Raw genomic sequence first — 25,834 nt, 5'->3', positions numbered from 1 at the left:
AATTAAGCGGGTCATTTTCTTTTCAACTCAAGTTTATTAGGTCGCGTTAACATGTTCATACTAAGTGGTTTTGCTTTAAATGAACAATCAAACAACCGTTGTCTTTAATATTTATATAAAGTGATCAAAACAATGGTAAACAGTCAGTCTAAAAAGCAACAAACTCATGATAAATATTCAGAAACCACTGATAGGATATGACCCCGGGCAACGCCCGGGCTTGAACACTAGTATATTCTAAACTAAGAAATTTTACTACTCCCTCCGTCTTGGTCAATTGTTGTCTTTTGATTTTGGCACAAAGACCAAGGAAAGAGGAAGGTCCATATTACTAAATGACAAGTGGAACAAATTGAGTGTGAATGATCAAATTGTTCATCAAGTTCGTTCTTAAAATAGAAAGGATAACAACTCACTTAGACACCCCAATATGAAAAAGGACGACAAATGACCGGGACAGACGGAGTACATTTTACAAAGAAACTAACAATCTACTAATCGTAATCTGTCAGTTACCAAACACTTAAATTAATTCTGCTAATTATAATATGCTAGTTAAACCTTCAGTTAAAATCTGTCATTTATAATCTGCTGTTGCAATTTGTTTATGTTGAAAATAATCCGGTATTTACAAACAGGGCCCAAGATAGAAGCATAATACATAGGAAAAAAATAACGGATTTTTTTTATATCCACAAATGAGATGATACTTGACCCGTTTTAATATTAAAACGGAAACATCCGTCTCAAGGGTCATGATTATTGGCTATAAATAGGAGACAGGAATGTTAAGGTTTTTAACACCGAAACACACAAAGAAAGAAAGAAAGTAGTCGTAAAAATGGCATTTTTCTCATCAATGGCACTGAAAGCAACCCAAGGTGAGACGCCATATAAATACTTGAGTGTCATAATCAATGATATTGAAACACAGGGTTATTTGGAATACTCTGCTGACGAAGTTGTTAGTCCAAATGCAAAGTTTGCTGTCGAGTATGCTCACGACGGCCTTGTTCACATTCGTTCCTGCCGTACCAACAAATACTGGGTCAGGTTTGTGAGCGAGTTTTCTTACTCCTTGAGCTAACTTTTATCGATAATATTTCTTAACATGTATAGTATATATTGCCCTTTTAAAAGTCTAATATTAATCCGCTATGTAAGTTATCGTGTTACATTGGAGCCTAGCCCCTCTTTTGTACCAAAAAAAAAAAAGTTATCTTGTTACATGATACTTGGTATAATTTTTGAGATACAAAAATGGGGGAAAATAGGATTGCGCATCTGATATATTTGCTCATACCCTTTTAGTTACCGACTATATATGCATTTTCTCCGAGCATAGTTGAATTTGTATGTATATTTTTTTACCAATATTATATTTTACCCTTTTAGTTATTGAGTATACATACATTTTTTCTGAGCATACTTGAATTTATATGTATAGTTTTTGAGTAATATTATATATTTTTTTAGTGTAATGTTTAAGTGAACGTACTCAAAAACTTTATACTAAAACTCATATTCCCTCCTATTTCAAATAACTATCCCTCTTTTCTTATTCATCTATTCACAATACTATCTCCTTTCCTTATTTAGTAAAGTTTTATACTTATTTTAATCAACTCACCCCACAACAATACCCCACAATGCCCATACTTTATCTTATTTTAATCACCTCACCCTACAACTAGGAGTGTTAACGAGCCGAGCAAAGTTCGTGGTTGGCCTTGCTCGGCTTGTGCTCATAAAGTAAAACTCGAGCTCAAGCCGATCTCGAGCTTACCCGAACTTGAAAAAATTGTGCTCGTTATCAAGCTTGCGAGTTTTAACGCGAGTTCGAGCCAAACTCGAGCTCAACTTGAGTTTGTATATAATTGTTGAATTTTCGTTTTTTTCTCTCGATATTTTCAATAACAACACACGAAAAGTTTTATATACAAATATTGGAAAATCAATGGGACATTTTTTATTTGTGTAATACAAACATATAATCATGACAAAATATTTTAATAAAATACACCGTATGAGTAATATCTTATCGAATTACACAAGTTCGAGTCGCTCACGAGCTTTGCGAGTCGAGCCCACGTTAGCTCTGCTTGACTCATTAAGCTCTCGAGCCGAGTCCGATCCCCAACCGTGCTTGCACGAGCCGAGCTTTGATCGAGTCGAGCTCGAGTTGCTCACGAACTGTCTCGTTTCATTAACAACCCTACCTACAACAGTACTTATTTTAATCACCTTACCAGCTACCCCCACAATAATACCCTACAATACCTTCTCTCTCTCCAATCTCCTCACCCCTCCACAATACTTTACCTTATTTAATCCCAAACCTTAATTTTTGTGCCATCTCTCAATAGTGACACTTATTTAGAATAGGAGGGAGTAATATTTTAAACAAAACTCAAAATTTTTATTATAAACTCAGAAAGTACAGACTGTATATTTAGTGTCATGTATTAAATACACTGTTGTCGACGGCGGACACCCCGGTTTACACCAAAAAAAAAGTGTCATGTATTAAATAATATTTCCACTAATTTGAACAATTTACGAAATATTTTAAATAATATTTTGACTAATTTTAACGATGTACGGTATTTTCTTGACTTCTCATTCTTGTTATCACGTGATTATATAAATAAAATGCCGCTCATAAATTAAAATGTGAATTTATGGTAAGACAGAAATTGCTTTGGTTACAATGCACATTCTATTCTCAAATACTATCACTAATTCATCTTCGGCTTGGATATGCTCCCCTCGGTTCTTTTTTAATGAGAATTTTTAGTTTACATACATATTTGTTTATTACTAAATTAAATTATTTAAAAAGAGAAATGTAAAAAGAATATATATTTGATCGATTTTGATTCGAATTTCAAAATTCTAGAGTAGATTTTAATTAGTTTCGACCTGAGCGTGAGCTCGAGTTTAAATCTAGCCATTGTTAATTACGTCCAATCAATTAGCAACTAATTTTATTAACACGGTAATTTTGCTACACCTAAAACAAATTTCTGGGTCCGCCCCTGAGTACAGTAACTTATACGAGTATAAGATTATGGTTTTATTTAAACACCGTTTATTTCGTTGTTCGAAAAATTGGATTCCTAACATGATAATATGATATCATACAATATATCTTATCCTTTAATACCATTCGCTTTTTCAATGCTCTTCATTAGTGAAGAGAATGCCAAATTTGGTTGTATTATATAAGAGAAAACATTGGGGCCGAGTAGGTTCTTGTGAGTTCTCAGAATATGGGCTTATAAGATTAGGGAAATGATATTTAAGGAAATAAATTCTTAATACATGTAATAGTATAGATCCCGTGCATGCATGCGCGGTACTTCTAGATCCTTTAGTTTATAATATATTATTTATAGATTTAAAATTGACACATTTTAAATTTTTCATATTTTAATAAGGATAAAAAATTAAAATGTAAAACTAATTGAAAGAATTGAGTAAAGTCATAAAATGTGTGTTTTAATGAAATTTTTATCACAAAATTAATGATTTCAATTTATAAATTTTCTCAAATTGTTTTAAAGAATTTTTTTGTCACGAAACTAATAATATCAGTTCATAATTATTTTATGCGAATTAAGTACGTGGTAAGTTTTTTTTTTTTTTAATATGAAACTAATATATCAACTTATAGGTTTTTCATATACGAATTTTTTGATTTATACCAGTTTCATATTATTTTTAATTAAAAGATTATAATTTAGTTTAAAAAAGATTATAATGATTAAAAGATAATATCTTAATTAAAAGATTAATAATTTAATAAGCCGATAGTGCTTTTTGAGGTGGTTAGGGTGAAAGATGACGTAGTAGCCCTTCGTAACTTGCAAAAGAGGCTGGCTCGTCGACCTAGATCGATTGAGTGCGTCAGCAACAAGCATAATAAAGGAGGCCCAGTTCCAAGTGGTCGAAACTGTGTTTTCTCGGTCTGTCCAGGTCCTCGACTTTGATCTCGACAATTCCAGGATCTACAACCTATCGCCCATCAGTTCGGATACCCACACATATGACAACCCAACAAACGAGGAGCAAGAGGCGTCGATGAACCTCACAATTTCAACCACAAAAACCTCTACTTGGAACAACAGCGTTTCTGTAAAAGTTGGTGTAGAAACCAGCTTCACAACAGGGGTTCCATTCATTGCTGAAGGCAAAATCACGGTATCAGTCGAGGCATCTTATTCGCATGAATTTGGAGGGAGTATAGCGGAAACACAACTAGTTGGAGATACATACACGGTTAAGGTACCGCCTTTCAAAAGGGTCACAGGAAGGGGCATGGCTACTAAGGGAACCTGTGATGTTCCTTTTACTTATACTCAGGTTGATCATCTTACTGATGGGAGTACCATTAGAACAACCTTAGCCGATGGCGTCTTCACTGGTGTCAATGCCTACAACTTCTATCATGATGTGCACTATGAAGATGTACCCGAGGAGCTCAAGCTTAAGTTTTCACAACTTACCACCTCCACCGACTAAAATCGGAGAATCATATCATATCAAATCATATGTTGTGTGTGGAATTGTGAAATAAATAATCGAAACGACCACGTATTGTTCTATGTAACGTAATTCCAGAAAAGACGATTATTTCCCTTTGTTTGCTAATTATAGTACGTGTCCTAATAAATAAATGTAATGGTTTATTTCTATTAAGAAATATTTCTACTAAGAAATGCTAGTGTATTATCAAGCTAAGGTTGTATTAAGTTATTTATCTTTGATCTTGCTCTATGTATTTTATTTGCTTTACTCTTTATATCTTTTCCATGAAAACTACAGGGTATCTTGTCTTTGTGGGTTAGTGGTTTCGGCTGGCCATGTCTTGTGAGGTCTAGTTGTAGCGCAATGCTTTTAGTGCGGTGAATTTTTGTTTTTTTTTGTAGGCGGCCTTATCCGCTCCTCTGCCTTTCGCATGGGTTCATCAAGCATAACCTACGAGTCTACCACTCTCTACTTCTCTTTCATATATGGTAGACTTAGCTACCAGTGGTTGCTATCGACTCCATCTGCATATTCTTCTTGCTCGGTTGCTCACAGGCAATGTTGTCAGGATCGGGATTTTACTTTGGTTCGACGGGGAAGGTAGGATCGAATCGGGAGAATAGGATCGTATAATCGTAAGATTCTACAAATTAAACTCACCAATTATAGTTATTTTTTGGTAAAAACATATCATTGAAGATTAAAATACTTATTTATTAATATTTATCCATAAAATATTGATAATTATTGATTTTGATATTATTATATGAACATGTTTCTACAACTTACCCGAAATTTGAGTTTACGATGTCATTATATAAAAATATATATTGATTTTTTTTATTATGAAATCGGATCGTAGGATCGTATTATGATTCTACCTCTAGAAATTTCCAGATGATTAGGATCGTAAGATTCTACAACCATAATAGAATCGTAAGATCCAGGATCGGTCAAACATTTTTAGATCGTAAAATCGTAGAATCGTAGCATCGAATCGGGATTCTGACAACAATGCTCACAGGTGTTGTTAGTTGTTACCGTTAATTTTGGATGCATAACTTTGTTGTGCACGAATAATGTGCAGATCACTGAATATCGACCTCATCATAAGGATCACCTGGGAATAGAATTGACAAAACTGCCACGATTCATACCTGATTCGATTAACTCGTTTGTCATGTCGACATTAAATATTCAGTCTACGTTGAAGGGTAGTTGCGAAATTGGGCAGCACAATAGTACACTAGTGCATGTTGAATTATTTTTGCAAAATTATTGTAGCACGCTCCCCATTTTACTTGTTTCGCCTCCCTACATTTATTTCACACCTATTTTGCCCTTGTCCATCAAAAATAAGTTAGATATATAGGGGTAATATTGAATAATTAAAATTACGATGATTATAGGGCCAATGACAATAACAATGACACAATAAGCTTTCTATTGGTTTGGATAGTTTGATTATTGGGTAAGTGTGAATGGATGACCAAACACTATTCTAGCAGCTAACCGTTGTAGACACGTTTAAGTATGAAGTCATCACTGTTGTTTGTACTATGTGCAGCTTAATTGCATCTTCGTGCATGGCTTCATTGCAGTGGCCACCTAATATAAATAATTATAATAATTGGACCTTAATCATGGCCTTAAGATTTTAGTTGAATTGTTCAACTATCATGGTATTAGAGTCAGCGTGATCACAAGTCACGGGTTCGAATCCTGACAACCACAATAACTCCTCAATAACTCACGAAATGAAATTTCAGCACAAGGTACGGGGGAGTCTGTGCACTAACCACTCGAGCCTGTACACTAACTATTCTTCAAGCCCAATGGACATTTGAGTGAGGGAGCGTAATATGAATAATTATCTCTAATATATCTCTAATATACACATTTACAAGTTGATAAGAAATACGGTAGAGGGAAGGGAAAGGGAGAGAGAAAACATTTTGGCTTGGAAGAGGGGAATGGAAGGATCCGTTATCTCTCCCCTCCAAATCTCTTCACCCTTATTTTATTATCCAAACAATGAAAAATTGTTCCTTTCAAATCCCTACTCTCCCTTTCCTCCAAGTTAAAGTGTACAATACACGGTTTCGAGATTTCATGATCCCGAAATAATAATGTCTGTAAATCCTACCGACGGCGTCTCAAGTCAGATAAATCAGCATAGGAGGTTTGAGGGTGCTTGAATGCGACAAATCAGTCTCAAGGGAAAATCGGATAGTCGTGATTGTTTCAACTTTTAAGGATGTTATTAAGACCTTGTTTGGATACCAAAAATGAATGGAAACGAAAGAAAGGGGGAAAGAGGGAAAGGAAAGGGATGAAAGAAAAGGGGAGAACGACGACTACATATCCAAAAAATATGAAGTTATATTACGGCCGAGTAATAAGAACCTCACCAATTGTTGTTTTCCTTCCTAGATCAAGACTCTTGAGTCCTGAAGACATAAAATTATTGTTCATTTCATTTATTATGGCTCAATTTTAATGTAATTATTGTTCGTTTCATTATTAAGAAGTCCTGAAGACATAAAATCTACATATTATAAAAGATGGGTTTTTTCTTGCCTTCCTATTGGTTCCTCATTTTGAGGAAAAAAAAAATTAATTATTCAAAGCTAGTTAGAACGTGGGATTGAGGACTTGAGGTGATTTAATTTAATTGCTTTCCATTTCATATTTTAGATTAGATTACATAAACTTCATATAAATCCATATATTCATATGTTAAAAAAGCTTATGATAAAAAAAAAATTAATTACACTTAATCTTATAGTAAGAATAAAATATAAAAAAATAGAAATTTGCACAAAAAATCCTATATTAAACGACGACAAATTAATAATAATAAATTACAATTCCAAAAAAATCGACCTCTTGAATACCTGACAGGTAAAATTAAAATGTGCACAAGCAAATTCATATCGATTATCGGCATACATCCTTTATACATAAAATTAACATAGGCCCGGATTTAATATATATCTTGATGGAAAAAAACTCAAAAATTCAATTTTTTTACTCCAAATAAATGTGATATAACAAATGTGATCAACTATGATTTGATGATGAAATAATTTTATGTTAATAATCACATCATATAATAACAATTTGATACTTGATATAACATATAAGTGGTTAAATCAATTTTTACAACCAAAATAATAATAAACCGATTAATCTCTTAAATTAATAGGATAAAGTTTCTATTTTACAAAATCAAATCATCACATTTATAATACATGAAAAAATAAGATTGAAAAAAAAGGATTCAAATACTTGAATGAATAATTTTAATAAAATGCATGTGACAAATCCAAATATTAAAAGCTACAGAAATGGGAAACGTAAATAATTTATTATTAATATTTTAACAATGATTTATCAATTGCAAATACAATTGCTCTAAAATGGAGTACAAACTCTGATGAGCATATGCTACAAAAAAAATAAAAATCGAAAAAGATAGAGGATAATTTTATCAAACATGCTAAAATGGATGAAATTCTTAAATTTTATCACATCATATAATATGTCGATGTTGTTCCCGTAAGGATGAATTAATATTTTCTGTAAAGTAATTGAGAATGGGGAGAGTAAATATATAAGGTAGTAAGCAAGAAAGTTGCGCATATGAGAAGTTGAAAGACGAGCGAATGTGAATGAATGAGCAGAACACTATGGAGTATGGACACACGAGGGTTTGTAGCTCATTAACTTGGACGGGTCATCCACACTAAATTGTTGGGCTGATGAACCAAATTTAGTATTGGGCAAATCAAGATTTTAATACCCAGATTTTTTTTATATGTCGGCTTTTTTACTTCCGAGTCACCCATTTCTATATATGTCCAACAGTTCTTGATATATATGAGTAAATATTATGAAAATGTATAATCGTGTAAAAGCTCTTTATTTCTATAAAGATTAGTAAGAGTAGTTTTACAATTTTTGGATGAATATATTTTTGTATAAATTAAAGTTACACGCTCACTCCATAAAACGAATACATATTTAATCCCGTGCAATTATTGCACGGACTTAAAACTAGTTTTCATATCAAGGTTCTGATGATAAAAAATGTCAATTGTCAAAAAGTTGTGGGGTCTCAAGTCCCCACTATTCCACTAACTTATACTCCCTTTTAATTAGTCTTTATAACCTCCCTTATTTATGGGTGACACAAGATTTAAGGGTTTGATTTAAATAAGCATAAAGTATTGTTGTGCGGTGAGGTAATTGAGGATAAAGAAGGTATTGTGAGGTATTGTTGTGATATGAGGTGATTAAAATAAGTACAAAGTCTCGACTAGCTATACTGTTGTAGACACTGTTAAGACTTAAGACTTTAAGTATGAACTCAAGAGTGTGAAAATTGAAAGTTAGATGAAGACCTTAAGGGTGTGTTTGGATAACAAAAGTGGAGAGAAAAGGAGGGGAGGGAGAAGGAGGGAAGAGAAAGGGATGGAAGGGAAGGGGAGGGAGAATGGAGGAGGTCATTTTCCCTCCAAATCTTGCCTTTGTTAGAGAGGAAATAATTTGGCTTGGAGGGAGGAATTGGAGGGATTCATTTTCCCTCCCCTCAAAGGATTCATTTTCCCTCCCCTCAAAATCCCTCCACCTCCATTTTGCTAACCAAATAAAGGATTTATCATCCCTTCCTTTCCCTCCCCTCTCTTTCCCTCCAAATCCTCCTATCCAAACAGACCCTAAATGAGATCACCGTGCTTTGTACCATCTGCAGACTTATTACACCTTCATGCATGGCTTCATTGCACCAGCCATCAAGTTGCAACTGCTACGTATTTACTATGGCCAATGAGTAAGCTATAAGATAGATAATAGATCATTCTAGAGATTACGAGGCGATAAGGAATACGGTATATGTGAATATACGGTTGAAAATCAAATATAGATATTGTAAGAGTAATATTTATGATACTTACCAATAATAGGTGACGATAGATATAAAATTAGGGTTACGAGGATGAGTGGATGGACGGTAAACCAAGTATCTACCGCACCCATTTTCAATTTGTTTTTTTTGTCAATAGTTATCATTTTTCACTTTTAGTTTCATCTCACAATAATAGGAACTGATTATAATTCATACAACTATTGTTAAAGTAAACTAAGTGAATAAACAAAAACGAGCTAAATCGAACCCACACACATAACCCGAATTGAATTGAATTGAAATAAAAGGAGTTCAATTAACTGAAATCAAATTATTCGACTTGAAAATAGGAATGATTAAACGAAGTTGATGAACCGGTAAGCAAACAAAATTATTCGGCTTGAAAGTGAACAAATTTTTTATCCAAACACGTTTTATGTAGAACACTTGAACTAGAAATTAGAAATTGAACAATTTGTTATTTGTACTATGTGAATCAAGCTTAACTTAAACATCTTTCCACGTAACTTAATATGTGAACACAATAGACTGTCAAAGTTGAAAGTTGGATGGAGACCTTATCGAACCTTCATGCATGGCTTAACCCGCTTAAGATATTAAAACGGGTGTGAATGTGTGATACTTAACCCACTTTATGGTTAAGACACATAGATGAAACAATTCTTTTGTTAATATCAATCCATTGTGTTTCTGTCTTAAGTGTGATATTTGACCCGTTTTAAGGTTAAGACAGATATGCCCGTTTTAAATGAGGATTTGTGTTAATTACTATGGCCAAATAGGTAGCTGATGGACAGATTATAGATTTATAGATCATTCGAAAGATTACACATTTACAATAACTGATAAGGAATACGATATACTCCCTCCTATTCTCTATTTTCTTCCCTATTTCCTAAAACGGATTATTCAGGTTTTCTTCCCCTTTCCTTTTTTGGAAACTTTTAATCTTATTTTATTCATTCCTCTCTCCTATCACCAAACCCCACCCAACTCACAATTCTTTATTTAATTCCTAATTATTCATTTCTCTCTCCTATCACCAAACCCCACCCAACTCACAATTCCTTATTTTATTCATTCTTCTCTCCTATCATCAAACCCCACCCAACTCACAATTCATATTTTATTCTCCTCCTTAATTTTTGTGCCCCATCCAAAGGGGAAGAAAAAGAAGAATAGGAGGGAGTATGTAAATATACTGTAGATAATTAAATTTAAATATTATAAGAATATTATCTATGTCTATGATAGTTCTAATATTAGGTTATGGCGGGGCCTAGGTAGGTATAAGATTAGGGTTTCTCACCCGAACTAAAGACACATGTGAGTGTCCAACACATCAAAATTGGTTTTGGGATGAAATATCCCTAAAACCTATAAAAATTGGGATTTGGGATGGAGTTTTTGAACTTATAATCCGGCTTATATCTCATGTGTATGCGTACGTACGGCCTAGACCCGATAAAAAAAGTTAACACAAGCCTATCTTTTTGTTGGAATTAAAATATTTGAGCTGAACTTAATTTACAAGACCATTGTTGAAATGAACTAAACTAAAATGAACTCATAAAACCTTAATCGAATTGAATTAAACTAAGCTGAATTTAATTGAAATACAAATAAACAATGTCTTATTGGCTAAGAAATAGGAAGGATTAGACGAAGCTCATGAACCCTAAAGCAAACAAAATTATTCGAATTGAAAATGAACAAACATATCATTATCCAAACACGCTTTATGTAGGAACACTTGAATTAGAAGATAGAAATTGAGCAATTAGTTGCTTGTACTATATGTGGAACTTTATCTCTACAACATTGACGAACAAGTCAACGGAAATAATTAAGTCTCCCTTTAAGACAAAAACAGTTCGCGTCGTCAACGGAAATAATTAAGTTTCCCTTTAAGACAAAAACATTATTCATGTATCATAAACTTAAAACGTGCCAAATATATATCACTTGTGTATATAAAATTGTATAGAAAAAAGCAATAAATTTATCCACAGTAGTTATCAATATTAGGTTATGGCAACTGGTAGGTATAAGATTAGGGTTAGGGGAGTGAAAAAATAGCTCTTGCGCATACATGTGAGTGTCCAACAGACCAATATTGGTTTTGGGATGAAATATCCTAAAATTTGTAAAAATTGGACTCCTAGATAGAAATTCTGGGAACTTATGAACCGGCTTATCTCTCCAACGAATGCGTGCAGCCTAATTCTGATAACGAACTTTAACGCAAGACTATTCTTTTTATTGGAATTAAAACTGCTTTTAAACCCGTACAATATTTGCATGGATTTTTTTTAAAATAAATACAAAGTAAAAGTATAACAAAATTCATCTCGAACTTTTATACTACGTATAATAAAACGTCATATGGGAAAATCTTATATGGAAACTTTTTTTCAAAAGTTTATGTATTGAATTATCAATCAAATTGAAGTTTAATTTTTAAATTTTTTGTTTTACAAACTAATTTAATTATGTACTCGTAGTTTATGTACTATTATATGTACAAAAACAAAATCAGACTTTTTCTAATCCACATGCGATATTGGATCAGAAAGATAAGGCAAACATCGACATGGAAGATCTAAATGCTGAGACAAGTCAGATTTGTGTGATTGGGGCTAGAAAGAGGACGTATAAGCCGCCATTACATAGACGCTTAGAGACAAAGGCTAAGGATAAGATAATTGTCCTAAACACTTTAGGAGAAGAGGCGTTACTTGGTGACCAAGGCAGCGGGAATATGAATCCTAATTTATTAAGCAATATTAAAAGTTTCCTAATTTTAGTAGTAATAGGTTTACTATATCCTAGTCGTAGTAGAATATTTATTTCCTAGTTTAATTAGAACTCTAGTTTATTTTCTAAATTCTAGCCGCTTTAAAATAAGGCAATTAAGCCATCTAGTAGTCGGTTAAGGAGATGTTCCCTTATTCCGAATAGGAGTTAAATTAGTTAACTATAAATAGGACTCGATTGTATTTGTTTTAGAGAATGAGTTATTGAATAAAAACAACAATTTTTTCGTTTACAGTTGTAAACTCGGTCCGACGAGTTCGTTCCAAAATCGTTATTGTTTGACGCGTTTATTGTTTGACGCGTTTTCAAGTACTAACATGAGTAACAATCAATGGGTCTTGGTATTTCTCACCAGTGTTCAATCTATAGGCCTAGATCGCGCAAATATCCCATTGTTTCAATTTCTAGATAGATTTCGAAGCAAATATCCCTTATTTTGTTATTGTTCGTTTTCAGTTAAGCCGCTTTCGCGCAGTTTTTGTATCACTACTCCTTCTATTTTTAACAATTGGTTTTATGATGTAACCGCCCTTGAGTTGTTTATGGTACATCTCTCCTCCGTCCGGATAAGACCCAGGCTCATTTGTTCTGATGACATGGTATCAGAGTTCAAGGTTTCGTCCTGAGTTTTGCGAAAGAAATTGAAAATTCTTAATTTTTAGGGTTTTGTATTTTGCGAAATCGAAAACGAACGCCTAAAGAAGAAGATTAGGACACGAGCAACACTACTAGGTATAAATTGAGGCATAAAATACTCATTTTACACAAAATAGGCGAAGAATATTGCAAGAAAATTGAAAGTGAAATGAAATAAATGAGATAAAATTGATATTACCTTGGATTTTGGCACACTTAAGTTAGGACGATCAGTGGTAGTATGTTAGGGCGACGATGAAGGAGAACGTGGTGGTGGTAGTTTACGAGGCGCGTTGGTGATAGCGTCTGATGGTGGTAAAGAGAGGAGGTGATGGTGGTAACGAGATGCGGTGATGCTAGGGTATGACGATCTAGTGTATGTGTTGATTGAATAAGAGGGGAATTGGGGAAGGTAATAACAATCGAAGGGAATTTAATCATCACTGCTATTAAAAAATAAGAAGACAGTTCTAGTAAATAACCGCCTAGTTTATTAATAAGAGGACGTTTTTATTGACCAACCGTCCTTGTTACTTTTACTAGGAGGACGGGTGTCTCCATTAATCGTCCTATTGATGTGATCACTAATGGTGCCAAATTTGTTGTCCGATATATGACGGTCCCATCCCCAACCGTCTTCTAAGGGGCGTCCTCTTAGCCTAAAATTGTAGTAGTGAATGTTGCTGGTGAATCATCTTCTTGTGCAATTGTTGGTACGTGTATAAGCTACACCGTACTCCGATAAAATCGACAACCATGGCAAAATTACTTCTGCTATGTACGAATTAAGATCCATAACTGATGAACTATTAATGAATTTATTTAGTTTTGAGAGGGAAAGAAGGGGAAGATTGGAATAATAGAGGCAAAGTGTTCGGGATTTAGCAAGTACGTAAACCATTTAAGTGCCAAATCACATTGACTTCTAGCAAGCTAAGGCATATCGAGCAGCTATACTCAAGCGAGATAATTCGTGTGGGACTGCATAACTCCTTCCAATTTGTCCTCCATGTATATATAAATATGGTAGAATGAGACACTTTAGTATTATCATCACAAATTCGTAGTTAAGACGTGTACATCCTTCTTATACCCGTCCTAAGCTGAAAACTTATTAAGTAAAACGTTGTTTGGAAATGGCATATTGGCCAATTTTTAGCATATTTAAGCGTTTTACCATGTTTGACCAGTCAATATCTAATTTTAGTGTTTGGTAAATAACATATAGAAACAATATATTTGGGGTCAATATGTTGCTTACCCCAGCACATTGGTTAACATATTCTAAACTAGAAAATTTTACTACTCCCTCTGTCCCGGTCAATTGTTGTCCTTTGATTTTGGCACAAAGACCAAGGGAAGAGGAATGAGCAAATTACTAAATGACAAGTGGGACAAATTGACTGTGAATGATCAAATTGTTCATCAAGTTCGTTCTTAAAATAGAAAGGATAACAACTCACTGTGAAACCCCAATATGAAAAGGGACCACAAATGATCGGGACAGACGGAATACATTTTATAAAGAAAACTAACAATCTACTAATTGTAATCTGTCAGTTACCAAACACTTTATTAAAACCCAACCTCAGTGATTATGATTGATCAATTGTGTGATTAAGATTGATGTAAGAATTGTAGAAGAAGATAGAAAGAATAGAAACTAAGAATTATATTATTCAAAGATACATCAGAAAAGCATGATGTTCTTATATTTATACAAAGAGATCACCGACCTTCTCTTAACCAACTAACTCTAACTAACTATGGTTAGTTCTAACAGAATTAGTTAGCTAGGTTCTAGGTTAGTTACAAAGCAGTTAGTTAAAGCCTTAACTAACTTATATCTATAATATTCCCCCCTTAAGCTGGACTGGTTTGAAAGATCAGTCCAAGCTTATGAGAGAGATAAGAATGTTGATCTGCCCCTAGGGGTTTTGTCATTATATCAGCTAGTTGATTGCCAGTCCTGATATGCTTAGTAATTAGAAATCCTTCTAGTTGTTTGTCCCTGACAAAGTGGCAGTCGATGTTCAAATGTTTGGTTCTCTCATGGAAAACTGGATTTTCTGTGATATGGATTGCTGCGTTGTTATCACAGTATAAAGATATTGGATGAGTGATAGGAATATGTAGATCTTTAAGTACTGCTGCCAACCAGATCAATTCAGATGTTGCATAAGATAAACTGCGATATTCTGACTCTACAGTGCTTTTGCTGACAGTTACTTGTTTCTTGGTCTTCCAAGAGATCAAGGACTGTCCTAACATGATGCAATAGCCACTAAGAGATCTGCAAGAGTAGGCACATTGGCCCCAATCTGCGTCACTGAAGGCAGTTAACTGAAGATCATTGTTAGACTTGTAGAATAGGCCTGCATTAATGCTGCTCTTCAAATATTTGACAACATGTAATGCAGCCTGCATATGGGGTACCCTTGGTTGAGAGACAAATTGACTCAAATGCTGAACACTGTAGGAAATATCTGGCCGTGACATATTAAGATATAGCAATCTCCCTACCAGGCGCCTGTACTGCTCAGGATTGTCCATTAATTCACCCTGTTTAGTTGAAAGCTTAAGACCCTTTTGCATAGGAAATTTAACTGTACTGCAATTTTCCATCTGCAAATCAGCTAAAATATCCATGATATACTTCCTTTGGTTTATCATCATCCCCTCACTGTTCCTGGAGATCTCTAGACCAAGAAAGTACCTTAGTTTTCCTAAATCTTTAATGGAGAATGCTTTATCTAGCTGTTGCTTGACTGCATCAATTTCAGCAGTTGATGTACCAGTTAATAGCATGTCATCAACATAAACTAACAGAACTGTAAAATCCTTAGTCTTTGAGTCCTCTTTTGTGAATAGAGAATAGTCTTGTCTAGATTGTATATAACCCAAACCTTTCAGAAAAAGAGTAAGCTCCTTATTCCATTGTCTACTTGCTTGTTTCAACCCATACAATGATCTCTTAAGCTTACAGACTTTGCCAAGTTCTATCTCATAACCCTCAGGTGGTTTCATATATACATCTTCATCAATAAAGCCATGTAAGAAGGCATTATTGATATCTAACTGGAATAATGGCCAATCTCTTGCTTTGCTTTACACTGCTAGTAAAGTTCTAACAGTTGTGAATTTAGCAACTGGAGAGAATGTGTGTTTATAATCCTTATCTTTAACTTGGTTGAACCCCTTGGCTACCAACCTAGCTTTAAACCTCTCAACTGTACCATTAGGTTGATACTTAATCTTATACACCCATTTAGATCCAATGGGTTTGTGACCTGGTGGCAATGAAACAACCTCCCAAGTGTGATTATCTTCTAAAGCCTGAACTTCCTTTTGCATAGCTTGGACCCATCTTTCATCAGTCTTTGCTTGACAGTAAGAATAAGGCTCATGCTCTTGCATAACATTAGCAAGAGATCCAACATACTCAGGATCATAACCCTCCAAAGCAGGTAAAACAGTTGCCTGGAATGCTGCAGCAAGTGATGTACTTGCTGAAGACAGTCCTTTGCCAGGTAACTGGTAGTGATAATCTTATAAAGAAGAGGTAACTTGTCTGGATCTTGATGATCTTCTGACAGGTTCAACAACCTGCCCCTCTGCTGCAGCTTCAACTGAAGCAGGGATACTTGTACTGGTTGGTATCCCAGTATCCTGACTTTGTGTATTGTTGACTGGCTCTTGAGAATTAATAATAATTGAAGAAGTAGCAGGATTCACTAACTCATTGGTTGTGATATCCAAGTTATCATAGCTTTTATCTTTCTTAAAAGGAAAAACATTCTCTTGAAACCTGACATCTCTGCTGACAAAAACCTTATGTAACACCAAATCATATAATCTATAACCTTTTTGCCTATGTGGATACCCAATAAAAATACAATGCCTTGCCCTTGAACCAAACTTATCACTAAAAGTAGGTGGCATTGTAGCAAAACAACTACAACCAAACACTCTCAAAGTATCATAAGATGGTTTCTCCCCAAAAAGCAATTCATAAGGTATCTTGTTTTGAATAGCAGAAGATGGCATTAAGTTAATTAGATGGGTAGCTGTAAGAAGGCAGTCTCCCCAAAATTTAATGGGCAAATTAGCATGTAATCTAAGAGCCCTAGCAGTCTCCAACAAGTGTCTATGTTTACGTTCAACTCTCCCATTCTGTTGGGGAGTGCCTACTATACTGGTTTGATGCAAAATTCCTCTAGATTTAAATAAAGAATCACAATGTTGCTGCAAAAATTCAGTACCATTGTCTGATCTAACTATCTTTATCTTGCTGTCAAACTGATTTTCAACATATAAAATGTAATCTTTTATCAAATTTGCAACTTGATCTTTGTTTTGAAAAAGTATTGTCCATGTATTACGAGAGTAATCATCTAAAATAGTCAGAAAAGACTTAGCCCCTGTCATAGAAGGTGTCCTGTATGGACCCCATACATCCAAATGAATCAACTCAAAGCATCTAGTAGCCCTACTTGAACTAGCAGGAAAAGGCAATCTGTGATGTTTAGCATAGATACAAGTATTGCAAGTAAAATCTCTTTATATTATATTCTGAAAGTCAGGTACATACTTCAATTTCTCAACAGACATGTGCCCTAACCTTACATGAAACAAATCTAAAACTTTTGAAGATGCATAAGAAGCATAATTCTGAAGAGTAAAATGGCTTAACAAGCTATCTGTATTCGAATTCTGAAATTTTTTATGAACTAATGCTTTAACTAAACCAGCAGATTGACTAACACCCACAGGCTGCAATGTCCTATTAAATCTGTATAAATCTCCCATCCTGGTTCCCCTTGCAATAACTAGCTTATTTGAAAGGGCCTGAAATTCACAACCAGAGGCAGTAAAAACAACAGTTAAACGATTATGGTCAAGCAATTTTCCAACTGACAAAAGATTTTGCTTGAAATCAGGGATAAAGAAGACATTCAACAGCTTCAGATTATCAGTCAATGCAACAGAACCTACTTTGTGTACTAGTTTAACACTACCACCAGGCAAACCTACCCTTACTGGTTTCTTAAAGACTTTAACATCACTTAAAATATCAAGATCATGGGTCATATGATCTGATGCACCAGTATCCACAATCCAATCATGCATATAACCAGATTTATTAGCGGTGAATGCATAAGATAGTGGATAAAACTTACCTGCAAAATTAGCAGATGAAACATGAGGTTGTTGATCAGAAATTCTTTTCAGAACCTGATCTACAACAGAAGTAACCAGACCATCTAGCATATCAGCAGTTAATAAAGAACTGGAATTAGCACTGCAACCTGTACGATCCACCTCAGAAATAGGATCTTCATCCAAGGGAGAATCAAGTAAAAGATCAGCAGCATGAGCTCCTCTTTTTGGATAACCAGAACCACCTTTAGCCTTGCCTTTCCCCTTGTCTCCAGGAAAACCCTTAATTACAAAGCAGTTCACTGGATTATGACCCGTCTTCTGACAATGGGGACACTTGACCAAGCCAAAACAAGTTTCCCTGGTATGACCATCTCTGTTGCAATTATCACAGTGTTTAATAGCAACTTCTGAAGAATTCTTGACACCCTGATAACCCCCTTTCTTATGATCAGTATTCTTGTAACTTGCATATGCATTAGCTTCAGTTAAAGAACCCATAGCTCTGATACCATATTAAAACCCAACCTCAGTGATTATGATTGATCAATTGTGTGATTAAGATTGATGTAAGAATTGTAGAAGAAGATAGAAAGAATAGAAACTAAGAATTATATTATTCAAAGATACATCAGAAAAGCATGATGTTCTTATATTTATACAAAGAGATCACCGACCTTCTCTTAACCAACTAACTCTAACTAACTATGGTTAGTTCTAACAGAATTAGTTAGCTAGGTTCTAGGTTAGTTACAAAGCAGTTAGTTAAAGCCTTAACTAACTTATATCTATAATACACTTAAATTAATTATGCTAATTATAATATGCTAGTCAAACCTTTTGTTAAAATCTGTCATTTATAATCTGCTCTTGCAATCTGTTTATGTTGAAAATAATCCGGTGTTTACCAAACAGGGCCCATGACAAAAGCAGAATACAACGGAAAAAATAACGAATTTTTTTTATATGCACAAATGAGATGATATTTGACCCGATTTAATATTAAAACGGAAACATCCATCTCAAGAGTCATGATTATTGGCTATAAATAGGAGACAGGAATGTTAAGGTTTTTAACACCGAAACACACAAACAAAGAAAGAAAGTAGTCGTAAAAATGGCATATTTTTCATCAATGGCATTAAAAGCAACCCAAGGTGAGACGCCATACAAATACTTGAGTGTCATAATCAATGATATTGAAACACAGGGTTATTTGGAATACTCTGCTGACGAAGTTTTTAGTCCAAATGCAAAGTTTGCTGTCGAGTATGCCCACGACGGCCTTGTTCACATTCGTTCTTGCCGTACCAACAAATACTGGGTCAGGTTTGTGAGCGAGTTTTCTTACTGCTTGAGCTAACTTTTATCGATAATATTTCTTAACATGTATAGTATATATTGCCCTTTTAAAAGTCTAATATTAATCCGCTATGTAAGTTATCGTGTTACATTGGAGCCTAGCCCCTCTTTTGTACCAAAAAAAAAAAGTTATCTTGTTACATGATACTTGGTATAACTTTTGAGATACAAAAATGGGGGAAAATAGGATTGCGCATCTGATATATTTGCTCATACCCTTTTAGTTACCGACTATATATGCATTTTCTCCGAGCATAGTTGAATTTGTATGTATATTTTTTTACCAATATTATATTTTACCCTTTTAGTTATTGAGTATACATACATTTTTTCTGAGCATACTTGAATTTATATGTATAGTTTTTGAGTAATATTATATATTTTTTTAGTGTAATGTTTAAGTGAACGTACTCAAAAACATTATACTAAAACTCATATTCCCTCCTATTTCAAATAACTATCCCTCTTTTCTTATTCATCTATTCACAATACTATCTCCTTTCCTTATTTAGTAAAGTTTTATACTTATTTTAATCAACTCACCCCACAACAATACCCCACAATACCCATACTTTATCTTATTTTAATCACCTCACCCTACAACTAGGAGTGTTAACGAGCCGAGCAAAGTTCGTGGTTGGCCTTGCTCGGCTTGTGCTCATAAAGTAAAACTCGAGCTCAAGCCGATCTCGAGCTTACCCGAACTTGAAAAAATTGTGCTCGTTATCAAGCTTGCGAGTTTTAACGCGAGTTCGAGCCAAACTCGAGCTCAACTCGAGTTTGTATATAATTGTTGAATTTTCGTTTTTTTCTCTCGATATTTTCAATAACAACACACGAAAAGTTTTATATACAAATATTGGAAAATCAATGGGACATTTTTTATTTGTGTAATACAAACATATAATCATGACAAAATATTTTAATAAAATACTCCGTATGAGTAATATCTTATCGAATTACACAAGTTCGAGTCGCTCACGAGCTTTGCGAGTCGAGCCCACGTTAGCTCTGCTTGACTCATTAAGCTCTCGAGCCGAGTCCGATCCCCAACCGAGCTTGCACGAGCCGAGCTTTGACCGAGTCGAGCTCGAGTTGCTCACGAACTGTCTCGTTTCATTAACAATCCTACCTACAACAGTACTTATTTTAATCACCTTACCAGCTACCCCCACAATAATACCCTACAATACCTTCTCTCTCTCCAATCTCCTCACCCCTCCACAATACTTTACCTTATTTAATCCCAAACCTTAATTTTTGTGCCATCTCTCAATAGTGACACTTATTTAGAATAAGAGGGAGTAATATTTTAAACAAAACTCAAAATTTTTATTATAAACTCAGAAAGTACAGACTGTATATTTAGTGTCATGTATTAAATACACTGTTGTCGACGGCGGACACCCCGGTTTACACCAAAAAAAAAAGTGTCATGTATTAAATAATATTTCCACTAATTTGAACAATTTACGAAATATTTTAAATAATATTTTGACTAATTTTAACGATGTACGGTATTTTCTTGACTTCTCATTCTTGTTATCACGTGATTATATAAATAAAATGCCGCTCATAAATTAAAATGTGAATTTATGGTAAGACAGAAATTGCTTTGGTTACAATGCACATTCTATTTTTAAATACTATCACTAATTCATCTTCGGCTTGGATATGCTCCCCTCGGTTCTTTTTTAATGAGAATTTTTAGTTTACATACATATTTGTTTATTACTAAATTAAATTATTTAAAAAGAGAAATGTAAAAAGAATATATATTTGATCGATTTTGATTCGAATTTCAAAATTCTAGAGTAGATTTTAATTAGTTTCGACCTGAGCGTGAGCTCGAGTTTAAATCTAGCCATTGTTAATTACGTCCAATCAATTAGCAACTAATTTTATTAACACGGTAATCTTGCTACACCAAAAACAAATTTCTGGGTCCGCCCCTGAGTACAGTAACTTATACGAGTATAAGATTATGGTTTTATTTAAACACCGTTTATTTCGTTGTTCGAAAAATTGGATTCCTAACATGATAATATGATATCATACAATATATCTTATCCTTTAATACCATTTGCTTTTTCAATGCTCTTCATTAGTGAAGAGAATGCCAAATTTGGTTGTACTATACTCCGTATAAGAGAAAACATTGGGGCCGAGTAGGTTCTTGTGAGTTCTCAGAATATGGGCTTATAAGATTAGGGAAATGATATTTAAGGAAATAAATTCTTAATACATGTAATAGTATAGATCCCGTGCATGCATGCGCGGTACTTCTAGATCCTTTAGTTTATAATATATTATTTATAGATTTAAAATTGACACATTTTAAATTTTTCATATTTTAATAAGGATAAAAAATTAAAATGTAAAACTAATTGAAAGAATTGAGTAAAGTCATAAAATGTGTGTTTTAATGAAATTTTTACCACAAAATTAATGATTTCAATTTATAAATTTTCTCAAATTGTTTTAAAGAATTTTTTTGTCACGAAACTAATAATATCAGTTCATAATTATTTTATGCGAATTAAGTACGTGGTAAGTTTTTTTTTTTTAGTATGAAACTAATATATCAACTTATAGGTTTTTCATATACGAATTTTTTGATTTATACCAGTTTCATATTATTTTTAATTAAAAGATTATAATTTAGTTTAAAAAAGATTATAATGATTAAAAGATAATATCTTAATTAAAAGATTAATAATTTAATAAAAATAAGGTCTTGTTTCCTTATTTAACCAGATTCTTTTTGCAGGGAAAACTATTGAGAATTTTTATTCTCTTAGTACTAGGGGGACTATGGGGGATTTATTGCATTGTTTTCTGTGTAATGTAGTCATTAATTTCTATGTTACTACTAAATTAAGAAGGTATTAAATGATTTAATATACCTCTAAGTTCTGTATTTATCGTTACACATAAGATTATAGGGCCTCAAATTACTTGTTTTCATTATTTTTATTTATTTTAAAAGAAAAAATAGACTCAAGGTTTATGTTATACTTTCCAAAAAGTTATTCTAAAACCTAATTTTCATTTATTTTATGAAATTGAGCTGAATTGAACTGAACTGAAATGAACAGAATCGAATTGAAATTTGTCAATATGAATAGAACTGAAATAATCTGAGTTGTTAATAATTTGAAGGTCCTCAAGTGAGGGATACTGGATAGTGGCCAAGGCTAGTGAACCTTTGGATGATCCATCAGCATGGAACTGCACTTTGTTCAAGATAGACTTAATTAGCGATGACAACAAAGCTACATTTTATCATGTCCAGTCTGAAACCGTAATACGCATACGAAACGACGACTCTGATCGCAAGATGTTCTTGTGTATCGATCCGTCTACTACGACTGAAGCCATCTCCACTGCGGTCGATTTGGATACCATGCCACTTCTTCCCAAGTATATAGCACTTAAGGCCGACAATGGCAAATTCTTTGATTATGACACACTGAGTTTCACATCCGATGACTACGGTAAAGAAAGTGTGGCAAACGAGATCTCAATAAATAAAGATGGATACATTCGAATCCGTAAAAAAGGGTCCCCTGAGGGTTATGGTTGGACCTATTTCCCTGGGATGGTCGGAATTAGTAGTACTCACACAATTAGAATGGAACTTATTCCGGAGGATAAGCCGATAGTGCTTTTTGAGGTGGTTAGGGTGAAAGATGACGTAGTAGCCCTTGGTAACTTGCAAAGTGGCACGTTTTGCAAAAGAGGCTGGCTCGTCGACCAAGATCGATTGAGTGCGTCAGCAACAAGCATAATAAAGGAGGCCCAGTTCCAAGTGGTCGAAACTGTGTTTTCTCGGTCTGTCCAGGTCCTCGACTTTGATCTCGACAATTCCAGGATCTACAACCTATCGCCCATCAGTTCGGATACCCACACATATGACAATCCAACAAACGAGGAGCAAGAGGCGTCGATGAACCTCACAATTTCAACCACAAAAACCTCTACTTGGAACAACAGCGTTTCTGTAAAAGTTGGTGTAGAAACCAGCTTCACAACAGGGGTTCCATTCATTGCTGAAGGCATCTTATTCGCATGAATTTGGAGGGAGTATAGCGGAAACACAACAAGTTGGAGATACATACACGGTTAAGGTACCGCCTTTCAAGAGGGTCACAGGAAGGGGTATGGCTACTAAGGGAACCTGTGATGTTCCGTTTAGTTATACTCAGGTTGATCATCTCACTGATGGGAGTACCATTAGAAGAACCTTAGCCGATGGCGTCTTCACTGGTGTCAACGCCTACAACTTCTATCATGATGTTCATTATGAAGATATACCTGAGGAGCTCAAGCTTAAGTTTTCACAACTTACCACCTCCGCCGACTAAAATCGGAGAATCATATCATATCATATCATATCATATCATATGTTGTGTGTGGAATTGTGAAATAAATAATCGAAACGACCACGTATTGTTCTATGTAACGTAATTCCAGAAAAGACGATTATTTCCCTTTGTTTGCTAAGTACGTGTCCTAATAAATAACTGTAATGGTTTATTTCTATTAAGACATATTTCTATTAAGAAATGCTAAGGTTGTATTAAGTTATTTATCTTTGATCTTGCTCTATGTATTTTATTTGATTTACTCTTTATATCTTTTCCATGAAAACTACAGGGTATCTTGTCTTTGTGGGTTAGTGGTTTCGGCTGGCCATATTCGCTCCTCTCTGCCTTTCGCATGGGTTCATCAAGCATAACCTACCAGTCTACCGCCCTCTACTTCTCTTTAATGGTAGACTTAGCTACCAGTGGTCGCTATCGATTCCATCTGCATAATTCTTCTTGCTCGGTTTCTCACAAGTGTTGTTAGTTGTTACCGTCAATTTTGGAGGCCTAACTTTGTTGTGCACGAATAATGTGCAGATCACTGAATATCGCCTTCATCATAAGGATCACCTGGGAATAGAATTGACAAAACTGCCTTGATTCATACCTGATTCGATTAACTCGTTTGTCATGTCGACATTAAAGATTCAGTCTACGTTGAAGGGTAGTTGCGAAATTGGGCAGCACAGTAGTACAATAGTGCATGTTGAATTTTTTTTGCAAAATTGTTGTCGCACGCTCCCCATTTTACTTGTTTCGCCTCCCTACATTTATTTCACACCTATTTTGCCCTTGTCCATCAAAAAAAAGTTAGATATATAGGGGTAATATTGAATAATTAAAGTTACGATGATTATAGGGCCAATGACAATAACAATGACACAATAAGCTTTCTATTGGTTTGGATAGTTTGATTATTGGGTAAGTGTGAATGGATAACCAAACACTATTTTAGCAGCTAACCGTTGTAGACACGTTTAAGTATGAAGTCATCACTGTTGTTTGTACTATGTGCAGCTTAATTATATTGCACCTTCGTGCATGGGCTTCATTGCAGTAGCCACCTAATAGAAATAATTATAATAATTGGACCTTAACCATAGCCTTAAGATTTTAGTTGAATTGTTCATCTATCATGGTATTAGAGTCAGCGTGATCATAGGTCACGGGTTCGAATCCTGACAACCACAATAACTCCTCAATAACTCACGAAATGAAATTTCAGCACAAGGTACGGGGGAGTCTGTGCACTAACCACTCGAGCCTGTACACTAACTACTTTTCAAGGCCAATGGACATTTGAGTGAGGGAGCGTAATATGAATAATTATCTCTAATATATCTCTAATATACACATTTACAAGCTGATAAGAAATACGGTAGAAGAGGGAAGGGAAAGGGAGAGAGAAAACATTTTGGCTTGGAAGAGGGGAATGGAAGGATCCGTTATCTCTCCCCTCCAAATCTCTTCACCCTTATTTTATTATCCAAACAATGAAAAATTGTTCCTTTCAAATCCCTACTCTCCCTTTCCTCCAAGTTAAAGTGTACAATACACGGTTTCGAGATTTCATGATCCCGAAATAATAATGTCTGTAAATCCTACCGACGGCGTCTCAAGTCAGATAAATCAGCATAGGAGGTTTGAGGGTGCTTGAATGCGACAAATCAGTCTCAAGGGAAAATCGGATAGTCGTGATTGTTTCAACTTTTAAGGATGTTATTAAGACCTTGTTTGGATACCAAAAATGAATGGAAACGAAAGAAAGGGGGAAAGAGGGAAAGGAAAGGGATGAAAGAAAAGGGGAGAACGACGACTACATATCCAAAAAATATGAAGTTATATTACGGCCGAGTAATAAGAACCTCACCAATTGTTGTTTTCCTTCCTAGATCAAGACTCTTGAGTCCTGAAGACATAAAATTATTGTTCATTTCATTTATTATGGCTCAATTTTAATGTAATTATTGTTCGTTTCATTATTAAGAAGTCCTGAAGACATAAAATCTACATATTATAAAAGATGGGT

The 25,834-nt window shown here is 34.4% G+C and overlaps 1 protein-coding gene across 3 annotated transcripts in view; it reads left to right on the top strand.

Moving 5' to 3' along the window:
* The first annotated feature begins 788 nt into the window (after positions 1–788).
* LOC141596116 (uncharacterized) overlaps positions 789–25,834 on the top strand; it is a 50,536-nt gene continuing 25,490 nt past the window's right edge. Inside the window, exons 1-2 of one of the 3 annotated variants that reach the window (XM_074416155.1) lie at positions 789–1,053; positions 22,598–24,004. In XM_074416155.1, the coding sequence (XP_074272256.1) occupies positions 842–1,053; positions 22,598–23,510 (1,125 nt within the window). In that variant the 5' untranslated portion in view covers positions 789–841 and the 3' untranslated portion in view covers positions 23,511–24,004. Of the gene's footprint in view, positions 1,054–19,166; positions 19,403–22,597; positions 24,005–25,834 lie in introns of those variants that run through there. The other 2 variants (XM_074416154.1, XM_074416158.1) reach the window with 2 other exon arrangements.

Source organism: Silene latifolia, chromosome 8 (assembly GCF_048544455.1).
Source record: "Silene latifolia isolate original U9 population chromosome 8, ASM4854445v1, whole genome shotgun sequence".
NCBI classification, from domain to species: Eukaryota; Viridiplantae; Streptophyta; class Magnoliopsida; order Caryophyllales; family Caryophyllaceae; genus Silene; species Silene latifolia.
This window is presented reverse-complemented; position numbering and strand designations above follow the sequence as displayed.